The sequence below is a fragment of the Cajanus cajan genome, chromosome 11 (assembly GCF_000230855.2).
Source record: "Cajanus cajan strain Asha chromosome 11, NIPB_CcT2T_4, whole genome shotgun sequence".
In the NCBI taxonomy this organism is placed as follows: domain Eukaryota; kingdom Viridiplantae; phylum Streptophyta; class Magnoliopsida; order Fabales; family Fabaceae; genus Cajanus; species Cajanus cajan.
The window spans coordinates 37,056,059-37,070,963 of NC_138527.1; the positions used below are offsets into that span (position 1 = coordinate 37,056,059).

The window sequence follows — 14,905 nt, forward strand, 5'->3', positions numbered from 1 at the left end:
TTTAACCCTAAATATTCTTTGACTTGTCTTTTCAAGCAACTACTCAAATATTCTTTTAACAACAAGCCTCTCCAGGCTTAACAACCAAGTATTCTTTTATAGTCAAGTCTCTCTAGACTCAAAACAAGTATTCTTTTTTAGATAAGTCTCTCTAAGATCAAAACAAGTATTCTTTTTCAGACAAGTCTTTCCAGGTTCAACCTTATAACAATGGTTAATGAAGGTTACACAAATGTTGTATTCGTCTCACTTAGATATTATATAACCAATACAAAGCAGTGAACGTTTACGAAAAAGAATAAATTTATAGAGAATATGTTTATGTCCAAGTGTATCTATATGTGTGTTTTCTGTTCTTTCTTGAGCTTTGAATCTTCTTATATAGTAGCTTAAAGAAAATTATCGTTAATTACAACACTTTTAAGTCCATCTCACAAGTTTGCTTTATTTGTTGTCATTGTTTTTCTTTGTGAAAACAAGTAACCGTTTGACTCATTTAATGCGAGTATTAAATACATTTTACCAATTGGTACCTCTTATCTGATCAAGGAGGCTACTTGTCAACTTTTAATACCAAACAGAGCTTGTAGAAATAATGTCAGCGTAGATTAGTTGTAGTAGCGACTTTATCCGCTTTTCTATGTGATTTTAGGGATCTTAGTTTTGACGGAAAACATAGTTCTTCTCTTTAACATATTTGTGACTTCCAAGATGATTTTCTGGTTTAATCTGTTAAGGAATAAATCATTCAATACAAATTTGTCACTAGTCTCAATAAATAATAAATAATTAATGTATTCGAGACAAACTATGTTTCATTTGATTTACATCGTCTTAAAGATGATATGTGTCTTACATTTCGTTTGATAAGTATCTTCAAAGATATTTTTGAAAACATTTTCTTTTGTGAAAATATTTTGTTTATTAACATTTAAACTTTAAATTCAAAGAATCTAAGATCGTTTTTTGACTTAACAATGATTATAAGTTTATAACCTTAGTGTAAAGAGCATCTTAAAATCAGATTTTTCATGACTATAACCTTGGCGTGAAGAACGTCTTAAGTCAAAATTTTCGTGACTATAACCTTGGTCAGAATTTTGATGACTATAACCTCATTGTGAAGAGCATCTACAAATTGAAATTTTAATGACTACAAACTTTGACATGAAAAATGTCTTATGATCAAAATTTTGATGACTATAACCTTGGTGTGAAAAGCATCTAAAGCTTAGAATTTTAATAACTACAAACCTATACTCGAAAAATGTCTTAAGGTCAAAATTTAGAAGACCTAAACCTTAGTGCAAAACACACTTTAAGCTTGAAATTCAAATGACCTACACCTTGGTGTGAAGAACACTTATAAGTTTGAATTTAATAGACCTAAACCTTGGTGCAAAGAGGACTTTAAGGTCAAAATTTAGATGACCTAAAACTTGGTGCAAAGAACACTTTTTGATTGAAAATTAAATGGCCTACAACTTGGTGTGAAGAGCACTTTATTATCAGAATTTATATGACCTAAACCTTGGTGCCAAGAGCACCTTAAGATCAAAAAATAAAAGATCTACACCTTGGTGCACATAACACTTTAAGGTTGGAAATTAAAAGATTTACACCTTGATGCAAAAAGCACTTTATGGTCAAAATTTAAACATTTATAAACCTTGACATGAAGATCATTTTAAAGATCTTAGATTATACAAGCTACTCCCTAATGCAATTAAACTTCTTAACATCCACAATCTCCTATTCTAAACAACTACATGTCTTGAAAACCCAAAGAATAATCGAGGATTACATTAAATTTCACATTATTAATGGCAAGTCCCGACAGTCCTCTGATTGCTTTGGCATGATTAATACATCCCAAGATATACACGTAGATTTCCAACCTTATCATTGAAAAGAAAATCTTGAAAAATATATTGAAGATTTATAGACAATACAAATTTATTTTTTAAATTCGACGAAACATGGCTATGTTGAATCTCAAGCTTTGTCCAACTATCCTAGCATAATTACATATCAACACTACTTTACCAACATCATTTGAATCAATTGGTGAAATACTGACCTACTTAAAATGTATCACCAAAAGAGCGACCATGTGAGAGCATAGACTCTTGCATTCTTGTGCTTGAGCTTGCAGAGCTATGTACCATGGCGGTCTCCTATTGGTTAAGAGGTCTCCTAGGCGAATGCTAACTGTGTACGGAAGGTAACCAATCACTTAGACTCTTTGCACTCTCGTATTTGAGCCTGAAGGGCTATGTACTATAATGGTCTCCTACCAACCTACTTAACATGTATCGCCAAAAGGGAGATTGTGTTAGAGCATAGACTCTTTGCACTTTCATGCTTGAGCCTGGAGGGCTATATACTATAGTGGTCTCCTACTGACTGAGAGGTCCTAAGCGAATGTTAAAGACTATCTATGAAGGATAACCAATCGCTTAGACTTTTCTCACTCTCGTATTTGAGCCTGAAGGGCTATGTATTGTGCTAGTCTCTCATATGTCTACTATTCATGCTAGTCTCCCATATGCCGACTATATCTATCAACTGTTAACTGTCAGGTCTCTAAAAGATCGATATTTACATCATAGTCTCTCATAGGTCAACTATCTCACACTTGTGTGGAAGATGACTAAGTATTCAAACGAACAATAATAAGATCCCATGCTCCTCAAAACAGGTAAAATAATGACCATAATACCAATTCGTTAACTGACATTAGGTATTTAAAAGATCGATCTTTACATTATAGTCTTCCATAGGTCAATTATCTCTCATTTACGTAAAAAATGACCGAGTATTCAAGTGACCAATAATAAGATCTCGTGATCCTCAGAACGGATAAGATAATGATCATAAATATCAAGATTTATAAATCTATTAATGACAATAATAGTATGGTGTGATTCGCGGGATTGTAGCAACAAGCATGAGATTTGTGTCTTAGCATCATGCTGATATAAATAAAGACAAATAGGTCTAGAAAAAACAGTTTTGATACCCACTAAATGTTCTAGATTCGGATAATAACTAGAGCTTTATGGTGATTGTCCTCCATATCAGAACAAAAATTTTAAAATAATATTTTATAAATATTTATGAAAGTAATAAATAAATCAAATTAAATCTAATATCTTTTTTACTATTATTAGAAAGTACATTTATTCTTATAAAATTTGACATAATAAAAAAGAGTTATATTTTTAATAAAAAAATAACATATCTTTAACTTCTAACTTTCTCTTAGAGACCTACTTCGTGAGTACTGTTAGAGAAGGTCCTTTAGGTCACATTCATATTAGCTAGAAATATTTAAAAATTTCTAAAAAAATTGACAAAAGATAAAATTTTCTCCTATTTAATAAAAATAGTTGAATATAATTTTTTTGGAATATTATTTCATAAATAACTAGGAATAGTTTTTTTTCTCACTTTTATAAGAAAAAAAATTAGCTCGAAATAATTGAATACAAAATTACTATTTTTCTTATGGTAATGAACCACAAACAAATTATTCATAGAAAAATAGAATAATAGCATATTATATTTTATAAATATTTTCAAAAATCCTATTTCTATTCTTTTGGTTCCCAAACAAAGGGACTTAATTTGGGTTCGGGAATTTGTAACAAACAGCATCTTATTGACAATCTTTTAGTCAAGAATTTAACTCGTACTCCTTTATATAAAAAAATAAATAATTATAATTTTTTAATTATAAGAAACAAATATTTATTTTAAAATATATTAATTATTAATTTCATTTTATAGTAGATGAACTTATTAATTTTTTAACATACAAGTTCATTAATAAAAGAAGTTATTTCTTGAATTGAGTGTAATTACTTAAGTTAATTAACTAAAAAACTAAAATAAAATTATTTTGATATTATTAATAAAATTAACTATCTTAATTATTTTTTATTGATTTTAATAGATTAATTGTTTGTTTAGTCAGAGATATATGGCGGCAATTAGCAAACCATGAAGCAATAGGCTGATATGGAAAATCTTGGGGCACTAACTAAAGATAAAAGAGCCGATTCAGTGACACTTCCTACTCATATTTAAAACAAGTTTTATACATTATTTCCACAGAAGCATGCAGCTACCAATTATATTGTATGGATCAAGAAGGAATTAAATTTCTGTGGTTTTCATAAAAGGCCTACGATAAGGGAAACTCTCCTAATTTGAAGTGATATATGTATTAATGGCAATAACAAAAGTCATCTTCATTGGGAAGGGTGAAAGATAAGAATGTCAAAATATCAATCAAGTCATTGAGATTATGTTCAATGACGGGAATCAAGTGGAATCCATGTCTTTTGCAAAAATATAAACATGTACAATGTACACCGATCATTGGGCAAATTCATTGGAGGATTTTTCTATATCATATATTAAGGATGACTTTGTCAAGCACAAGTATCTAGAGACTAGAGGGAACCTGTCATATATAATATAATATAAGAGCAGTACTGCAAAAATAATTAATCATGACCATACACTATATCAAGGATCAGTGGTTTTCATTTACAATGTCCGGTAAACATTCATCCGCAAATAATAATAATAGTAATCACACAACATAGTCATCGGTTAGATTCATCTTTCTAATGCCAATTATCATGGCAAAATCCTCTTATAGTAAATCACTGTTCTCACAGCAGAACTAGGGGTGCTGACACTGCGTCAACCTTTTTTTTTTTTTTAAAAAAAATTGTTTTATTTTGAATTTCCTCTAAGAGAGAGTTCATAATTAAAATTCCTTCTCTAGTCTTCTGATAAAATATCGAGTAATCCAAGACCACAATTTTTCAACCAATCGACTTGCTGATAAAAGTCCACGCCACATTTTAGCATATACTCATCTTTTAGCGGATGTTATTATAAACGTAAGTTTAGGTTAAAGATTTATATATTATATAGATATGTATAAAAAGGATGAAATAGTTTCAACACAAAAGTAGCGTTTGATTCGCTGCAAAGACTTGTGCACGTTTACGGCCATCGAAATTTTGAGAGCTTGCAATACACATTTGAAATAAAACATCGCTATCCTAACTTAGGTTGGTGCTCCAACGATGCCTTACCCTCCCAATCCCATGCCACCAAATAAAAAATATTAAGCTTATGCAACAGCTCATGATTCCATAAGCCACTACTGAGAAGGTGACAAATGAATCTTGTTAAATGTAAATAAACAATTGAAAGATAAGATATAAAACCAGAAACAATTAAATCCCTTGATTTTGATCTTCAAGGTTAAAATCGTGATTTTTAATATAAAATAGACTATATTAAAAAAAAAATATTCATTACTTTCAATAATGAATATTTCATACCAATATTATAATTATCTAAAATAAAAAAAATATTTTACACTCACATAATATATAATAATAATAATAATAATAATAATAATAATGTTGGCAAAGTTTCAAGTTAATATTAAAAATTTATATCTACTTCAATATCGTTTTTTCAAACAAAACAAACAAACAAACAAATTGTTACTAAAATTAATATCTCAAACATCTCTAATATCCTGATATTAATCCTTTAAACTCGTTATTACCAAATTCATCCACTCAAAAATAATTTACAATCAAAATTATCTTGTTATTAAATTAATCGTCGTGTTGTAATTTAACCTTTAATAAAAAAGAATATACATAACACTTATATTTTCTAAAAGAACAAATAGTGACAATATATATATATATATATATATATATATATATATATATATATATATATAAATAACACATGTAATCTAAAATAACTAATTTAAGATTATCAAAAACAGAATACAGATCATTTTCACTCACCTTTAAACAAAAGAACCTTTTTTATTCATTTACACCCTTTATCTTGCACACGAGTAAAAATTAAGATATTTTATCTCCCTTTATTTTCACCTTTTCATTTTCTATCATTTATTTCCATCCAACTTCACAAAAAAGAAGAAAAAGTTAGGTTGTTGGCCCAATCAAAATCGTCAGCCCGTAGAACTAATGGTTTAACAATTAATATGATCTCATTCCTACCTCCGACGAATGCTGATTCTTAAGTTTATTTAATTTTCACTAAGCCGACCGTATTAGGAAAGAGCCAGTGAGCAGCTAGTGAGTAGCAAGTAAAGAAATAAAGCTCTATATTCCAGAAAATATCATAATACAAGTGTTAAGATGAAATCAAGTTAGGTGAAAATATCTAATTTATATCGCATCTATTATCATTAATCCAAAAGTAATATCTCAAGAAAATTATGTATAACTAACTAAAGTGACAATAAATAGTATACAACCTTATCGGGGCAGCTTTTCCTCCAGCACTGATTTTGCAAAACTTCCAATCGTCCACCCACACATTCAAATTTTCACTGTACCTGAAAGTGGCACAACACTAAACTACCTCGTTCCATAAAGAGTAAAAGTGATATGTGATTACAAACGCACTTCGGAAACAACTGATGCCAACAAAGAACACACTTCATGGAGACCAGAACCACAAGTGAGTTTAATTTCCAACATCCATCACCATTCATTTGTGAACCTCTTGCTGCCCAAGCAATAAGCATGGTTGCTACACACAGGCATATATATATACATAAATACACACATTTGGTTCCTATCATGTTCTCCAATATCTAGATAAGGTCTCACGACCAAACATGGTGGGTTCTCACATGATAAGCGGATTACTCTGACCAATTATGGAAAGACAGGAGGATCCAAATCACACACACTGAAAACGGAAAGGATAACATCAACAAATCATGCGCTGATGTTACCATGCCATTTCCTAGAGAAAAAATGGGTAATGAAAAGCCAAAAGCAGCAGTTTTCGATTGTAGGATGGACAAGACCTAAATAGAAGAACTCCTGGCATAAATTACTTGGATTTTTTACCCTTAAATTCAGAAGCTGCAGCTTTAGCACCAGCTTTGGCAAGGGCGGTAGGTTTAAGAACACTTTTAGGGTTGATAGCCTTCCTAATCTTAAAAGCAGCCCACGCGGTACCCAAAGCATGACCAGCAGCACTAAACCCTTCACTTGTTGCTTCAGCTGCTTGTTCTCCATATCTGTAGATACAGAATGTCAAATTCAATTCTGAACTGTTAAGAAGCGAAATGGCATTCCACTCGTCCTATATTTTATGCTTTAATTCTCAAAGCATGTCATGGAAAATGAACTATAGTTTCCTAAAGGCAATGGTTAAGGGATCAAAATGAAAAGTTTTATAAGTGTAATCACCATTTATTGTTACCAATACATCCTCAACTTGATACTATATATCTCTATCTCTATAGATATAAGAAACAAATAAGAACACAACAATAGTTAATTTAGTTAACTTTAAATTTAATCAATAATGTTATAAATTCAAATTTTACTCTAGAAACACCTGTAGAATTAAAATGGTTTAAATAAGAATTATATTTAATGATACTACCTAATTGAAGGGATAATTTTTTTCATTAACTTAAATTATTAATAGGTCAATAAATATATCCACTTGCATAGAACACGATTGTCTCATTAACAAATTTTACAATAAACTAAGGACATAAAAATAAAATTTGCAATTAATAAATTTTAAAAAAGGTATATGTTTCTTATAATTATAACTAAAAAATGTATCCATTTGTTTCTTACATAGAGGACCAGAGATAGAATCAAATAAAAACAGTGTCCGTAGGGCAATAGTTAGCAAAATCATTCAAATAAATTACAATTTAGTTGACTTGCCCTAACTACTAAAAAAATGAAGTATCGGATGCTTTAGAAGATATTAAATGTTTATACTTCCAAGTTCCAATTTAATAATTATAACTCTCTTACTGGAGTCCGTAGTTTGGATGGCATCATTGGGATTTATATCGTTGTAACTTATGAGATCAAGATCTCCGCATTCTTGGTGATCACACACAGAATAAATTTTAAATTCCAACTCTATGCATGTAGATCTAGAACTCTGGGTATTTGAAGTTGGCATTTTACGGCCAGTGCGAAATTACTTGTGTGCGTGTGCTCCCATAATCTCACCAGTTAATCACGGCAGTAAAGCAAGGGAGCAAAGCAAGAACTTTTAATCACTTGTTTAGGAAAGGCAAATATCATACTATCACCATATTCAATCCCTAATATATAGGTATTTTATACTCTAGACTTGACAATGCATATATCAAGCTTTACCTGTGATCAACAAGCTCGGTTGTGACAGTGGATGATGTGGACATGACATTTTTTCCAGCTACCTCAACAGCATCGCACACTTTACCTATTTACAAGAAATTTGAAACATATAAGATTATGTAAACTTAAAAATTTAAACTTTTCCAGGACAGACTTATCAAGTAATATCTAGCTTGGTAAACGATAAAGAACCAACAAAATCATGATTGGCTACTCTTAACAGTCCAAATATATGAGTTCTTGATCAAATGAATATAAATGACTAAGATTGATTACGGACAAGAATGGAGGGAATAACTTGTTTTCCATTTAAGACGCTTCCAGACTGATCAGTTTGAGAAAACATTTTCTATTTCCATTTCTTGTTTTCATAAATAATTTAAAAAAAGTTACATTTCACTCTAATTCCGATTTACAAATATTAGTACAAAAAACAATAAAACATCATCTTGTTTTCATTATTTCATGTAAAAAAATTTAAAAACAAGAAACAAAGTGAAAACAACATAATATTTTTGTAATTATTTGGGAAAATGAAAACACAATGTTTTCTCAAACCAAACAATTTCATATATTGCGCACATTGAAAGACAAAATCAAACAAACTAATTAAACAAGGCAATTCCAACCCGAAATAACTCTCATATAAGCATGCATCCCATTTTACCAAATCACCATTTTATTTGGCCGAAATTATAGCTATATAACACATGTTTATTGAAAGATGGATAAGATTAGATTCATACATGACATTGATTGTATTGAAACCTGACATAAATTTTATTTATTAATTCCAAATGGAAACATTGTAATGAAAATTTAATATATCCACAAATATCAAATTATTAAATATGCCAAAGTGAATCTGATAGAATACTGGCATCAAAAGCAGCAGGATCAAACTTTATTGAATTGAATGGGCAATAGGAAAAATCTCCCTAAAATACAATACACTGCTCCAGCTATTTTGAGAGGCCAGGATCCACTCCTTACACTGCTTTCTCAATCACAAAAGTCCCCTAAAACAGTTTACAGTTATTCCCATTTATACGAGGTTACTGGTCTACAGCTTATAACCAAAACACACCCTTAATGGGCCTAATAGTTGCAGGCCTAGTCCCTTGCTTTCTTACATGACTAACACTATGGGTTATCAAACAGAATCCCACTATGTTCTCTATCAGAACAAATATCCACTGATGCGTGTAATGCCAAGCCAACTGCAATGCATTACATTTCTATCTATCTAGAAAAGCATACTCGATATGAAAATAGATACTAAAAGAGAGAACACTGGCAGAACATACTAGAGGCAGGCAGGGGGTCCAGCTATCCCCTACCCAAAAATAAAAAAATAAAAACTGATGTATTGAATAATAGTACTAGTATCAGAATAAGCTCTTCAAATCTTTCATTTGAAAAAATGGAAACCCTTATTATTGGATGACCAAGATACTTCCCAAAAATCAAAATTCTTGATCCATGGAGGAACAATATCACCACTTTTGTTCAATAAGATACAAGAGTGGATGATAGACAAATATTCATATCCTCTATTCAGACAAATCAGACACATAACCTGCATAATTGTGTCTCATTCCTCGTACAGAAGCGGAGGCCATAAAGCTGCATGCCAATTTAACTAGCTGACGAATACATGCCAACCTGGGATCTCAGAAAGACCGAGATTAAAAGAGTTGAACTTGTTTCCGTATTTGAATAGGGAATAATCGCCCAAGGTTATTCTTATATTTTGAATTTAGAATCTAATTCAATCCCACAAAATCAACTTAAAAGGTGAGAAGACTACTGTGCAAGCCTTATTAGCACCACTTAAGTCATATTACTAGGCAATGTGGGACTAAACCCCTTCGCACCCAGCATAATTTAGGTGTTAAACGCTGCAATGAAGGCAGATCAAAGAGCCCACGATCGAGCCACCTTACCAACAGTTGTCAAAATCAAATCATGATTCAAATTGTGAATCACATCGTATTACATTTAAACATCATGAAAAAGAGCTTTAAATCTATCATATATACACACTGCTTAATGTTATAATGTTAAACCAGAAATTGACAAAACAACTTAAACCATAAGTCTCATGAAACAAACTCATACGTCACAAATGAGTGCATGAAGCCAATCTTTCAGAAGAATGAAACCAAAGCAATGGAACATCCACATAGAGTGCATACAAATGAGTAAGAGATGGTGTGAAACCCTTGTTTCAAAAGAATAAAAGCAAAGCAGTGGAATAATCAAATAGGAGCCATTCAGTAGCATTCCTTTAGTTTTTTTTTCATTAGACGCTTGAATCATATCTGACTTTTTGATTTCTTGAGAATTGATGTAAGTAAAAAAGTAAAAATAACAAATAGTTGAATCATATAATTCATGCTAATGATATGAAATCACACCGACTCATTCATGCATCACACAATTCAAAGTCAGGCAAAATTCATCAAATGGTACAAACAACTGGCTAATCTAATTGCGCAACTTGAATCACAAAACATAAGATTCTGACATAATCAGTTTCAATTTGCCCGCTCCTAAATTTTCTTCCATGTTCCATGATTCGGAGAAAAGACTTGGTATACTAGTAACTAATGGAGCATTGGCCAAAGGATGGAAAAATAATTGCACCGTTGTATACAAAAGTGCATCTGAAGCCACCATGAAGAAAGCAAAACTAAATTTATCAAAAGAAAAATCTTAAGAAGCTAAAATCTATTCTTTTCTTTTTTTATCCTTTGCTAATTAATAAATATCATATTTTGTTTTTGTCTAAAGAAGACAAAGGGTTATCTACTTCCTTCTTTCTATAAGAAATATATTTCAGATTTGGCTGCCGGTTATAACTAGGAACTCAAACATCTCAGCATTAATATAACTAACATACTGAATCCATCCAATGATGCAAGCAGAACTTCCCCCGGTAGAAGGCTGAAAAATTTCTTTCCGGCTTTTGAGTTTATCACAGAACTGGTGAAAAATCCAGACACTTTCACGACCCCAGAGAGGAAACCATTTGCTACTTTTTCTGTCATTTTAGTAACTCTCTTAACCCTACATATCAAACCAAATGTCCAAATTGTAAATTAAATAGTCACTCGAACTGAAAAACAAAATAGATAACTATAACTTTAAAAAGTAGCAGACTCTAACTTCCTCATCTAATAAACATTGAACATAGACATGACATAGTAATATACCAGGCAAAGGTACGGTAAAAAAAATAAGAAAATTTTATTTAGGTTGATAAATCTTTACAATTTTTTTAGGAGGATATTGCCTTTAAAGACACATAGGCACGTCCCCTAATCATTACCACTGCTAGCGAAAACATTTAACATTTAGCACTATTCTCGAATCATATGACTATGAGTAAATAATGTATAGACTCACATCGTAAATAGTTTTAACAGTTATTCAATCATAATCTGTCGTACATGATAAGTTTGTTGCCTTTTACATTGCATAGAAATTAATCCCATAATACGTTATCATACTTATTTTGGTACATATATATAATATTAACATACTACTTGAAATTTAATTACAAAACCAAGTACTTAAAATAAGATGTCTTAACAAATTAAGTGACATGGCAGATGATACTATAATCAAATTTTGCACTAACTCTAGGTAAAAATATAATTTAATTAGAATACATTGATAGTGTAAAGATGTTTGAGGTCATCCAACCAAATATGGTCATATGTCATATATGATACAATCATAATTGAAAATTGTTAGCTTTGTTAATAATTATTTTAAAAGTTGTATAAATAATATTCTAATTACTAGATGCGTAAATAGCATATGAAAAAAAAGAAAAAAAAAAGTTTACACTGTGATCCAATCACAAACAAACATACATGATAAGTTTGTTAACTTCTACCAGAACTAATTAAATAAATACCAATTATAATTTCTTTTTTTTCTTTTAGAAGACCAATTATAATTTCTAATTAGTTGACCATGTAAAATTTTTTGCATTGATAGTGCAAAAAAATTATATCCTAATAATATTTTTAATCGAACTCTGAAATTTTAAAGGTAAACTATCAATTTCTCAACATGATTAACCCGAAAAGACTTGGGCACAACGACATTAACCAAATAACAAGATTAAAATAGCTGATAACCCACCTTCTAATCCGCTTCAAGGTCTGAGGACTAACCTCAGCATGTGAACCAGGAGCCATCCTCTTCTTCATAATCTGATTCCCCCACTTCAACCTGTCCACAGTCACATCCCCACACCACAATATCCCCTTAACCAATTGTCCAGACCCCGCAGCGATCATCCTCGCCGCAGTTCCACTATAATCCTCTACATTAGGCGCCAGCGTGGTCCAATACGCTGCGCACCGCTCCTCCATCATCTCCTTCTTCTTCCCCGACTCCAAATCCTTCGGCGAAACCTCCCTCGCCACCGACCCATCCAGAGCCTCCCCTTTCTTCTTCGCACTCTCCGAAACCCTCTGCACGGAGAAGCAGCTGCAGCTCTGCAAAACCGCGTCGAGCTCCTTCAGCAGCGCCTCTTGCCCCTTCGACGCGATCGTTAACCCGTAGCTCAGAAGATCCTCTTCGTCCTCATCGGGATCGGAACCCTTGGGGACGCGGAACGAGAAGAAGTAGTGCGAGTCGTCGACTTTGACGGCGGTCTCGTCCTTCGCCAGCGGCCACTGGATCTCGTCGGCGACGCGCGCGTACACCGCGACGGCGTTGTCGCCCTGCCGGAGACGGATGACGGAGAAGTCGCCGCACGCGAGCTCGACGCTGTAGTCCTTGTCGACGAGGTTGAGGATCGCGCCGGGGATCCGGAGGAGGAGCTCCTCCGTGGCCTCCGGCGGCGCGGTGGGGGAAGCGGCGGTGGCGTGGTCGGGGAAGAGGTTTTCGACGAGGTCGTTGTAGTCGACGGAAGGGTAGAGGTTGGGCTGCGAAGAGGGTGGGTGATTGGGGTGGAGGAGGGGCGAGGGAGCATCGGGGTTCGAATTGATTACTTCGGGGTACAGAGAATTTCTCTGATTAGGGTTTTGTGAAGCCATTGGTGAAGGAAGAGTGGTCTGCAATGGAGTGTGGGATTTTTGAGGGCGCGAGAGGGAAAGGGATCGCGCCAATCAACACGTGACGCGTGGCGAAGGGAACAGGTTTTAACTTCCGCGTAAAGATTCCCGCGCGAATACCCGTAAGAACTTAATATTTAAATTACTTTTTCTCTTTCTGATGTTGAGTCAGAGGGTGCTCATCGTAATTCTGAAGATTGAAGATTGAAGAATGAGTTGTTTTGTATTTTTAACTCGCAACGTATTTTTAGAAGGATGAGAGAACACGGACTTGATTGTTTGATCTTGACTGGCAGTCAACTTGGTGTTTGTTTAGGAATAAGTTATGGTCTTTAAGGTGGTTGGGTTCGAGTCCATTTCAAAAGAAAATGGTTTGGATTAATTGAAGTTATGCTATTACGAGAATAATAGTAAAAAAAATGTTTTAAATGGGTGAAAAATGTTGTAAATAAGAAAAAGTTATAATATATATATGAATAAATATTTTTCAAATGTAAAATTTGTATTGATAGTTTTGAAATCCAAGTCAAATGATCTTCTTTTCCTATATTTACTTTATTATTTATTTTATTATATACTAGTGAGATTGAGGTACTTCGTACCTCTATTAAAAATAAAATAAAAATAAAATAATAAAAATATATTAATCTAATTAATATTATGATTAATCTATTAATTTTAAATTCTTAAATTTGATTAAAAAATATTTTTTTTTAAATTTTTTAAAATTAAAAAGATATAATGATAAAAAAAAAAGTAGAGACCAAGGTGGTTAGTGAAAAGGGTATCTTTTTTATATATTAGTATAGATTAAAAATACTAACTCACTCTACCAACTTCATTATCCCTATTTTCCATTATATGATAGATGAATTTTATACATATATTTTTCTTTTCTAAATTATCAATTTAATCTTCTATTTTAATAGAAATATTTAGTCTTTCTATATAAAAATATAATATTTTAATTTTAATATCTATTAATCATTAAATTTTATTTATATAAAAGATTTGTATTTGTATTGATTTTATCAAATTATTGATATTTAATTTATTATTAAACCCATACATATATATATATATATATATATATATATATATATATATATATATATATATATATATATATATATAGCATCATCACCCACAAAAGAAAATATAATAAATCTAATCAACATAGGCATGTCTGAATATAAGCTTGAAGGGGTTACCCTAATCTTTTTTCCTATAGATAAAGTAAATAAGTTATTTTACCATATGATTAACTAGGTATATATTTATACAAAGTTTTATATTTGATAATTAGTTTTAACATTGGAAGATGGTAACAATTGCTTCTTATTTATGCAAAGTTTTTAATGCCACGATTTGTGATTTCACAGATATTTTATAATGGTCATGCTTTGAATTGATACCACTATCTATTTTATAGCACGAGTTACTATAAAGTTTATTATTATTTTTATTATAAGGTTATTTATAGGTTAAATGAATATGTTTCTCTTTTTATTTCTTTTCTTAAAAGGCTAAAAACAATATATTCCACAACCAAATGTAATGAAACTAATTTTCAAAAAATGAAGTATCAGTTAAGGGACAATC

General features: G+C 31.6%; 1 protein-coding gene across 1 annotated transcript; it reads right to left on the reverse strand.

Annotated features, from left to right (window-relative positions):
* Positions 1 to 6,226: 6,226 nt before the first annotated feature.
* On the reverse strand, positions 6,227 to 13,513 carry LOC109800657 (protein EARLY-RESPONSIVE TO DEHYDRATION 7, chloroplastic). The gene is made up of 4 exons (XM_020361472.3): positions 12,384 to 13,513; positions 11,131 to 11,297; positions 8,226 to 8,310; positions 6,227 to 7,111 (listed from the first exon to the last, which is right to left on the reverse strand). The coding sequence occupies exons 1-4, from the start codon at positions 13,283 to 13,285 to the stop codon at positions 6,922 to 6,924; spliced, it is 1,344 nt and encodes a 447-aa protein (XP_020217061.1). The 5' UTR covers positions 13,286 to 13,513; the 3' UTR covers positions 6,227 to 6,921.
* Positions 13,514 to 14,905: the final 1,392 nt, after the last annotated feature.

Bases quoted from the DNA above. Each gene is read 5' to 3' on its own strand.
- LOC109800657 (XM_020361472.3), bottom strand. From the start codon at position 13,285: ATGGCTTCACAAAACCCTAATCAGAGAAATTCTCTGTACCCCGAAGTA. The intron at 11,298-12,383 runs GTGGGTTATCAG...TTTGATATGTAG, and splicing joins ACCTTGAAGCGGATTAGAAG to GGTTAAGAGAGTTACTAAAA. The intron at 8,311-11,130 runs GTATGTTAGTTA...TCTTGTAAATAG, and splicing joins TGCATCATTGGATGGATTCA to GTAAAGTGTGCGATGCTGTT.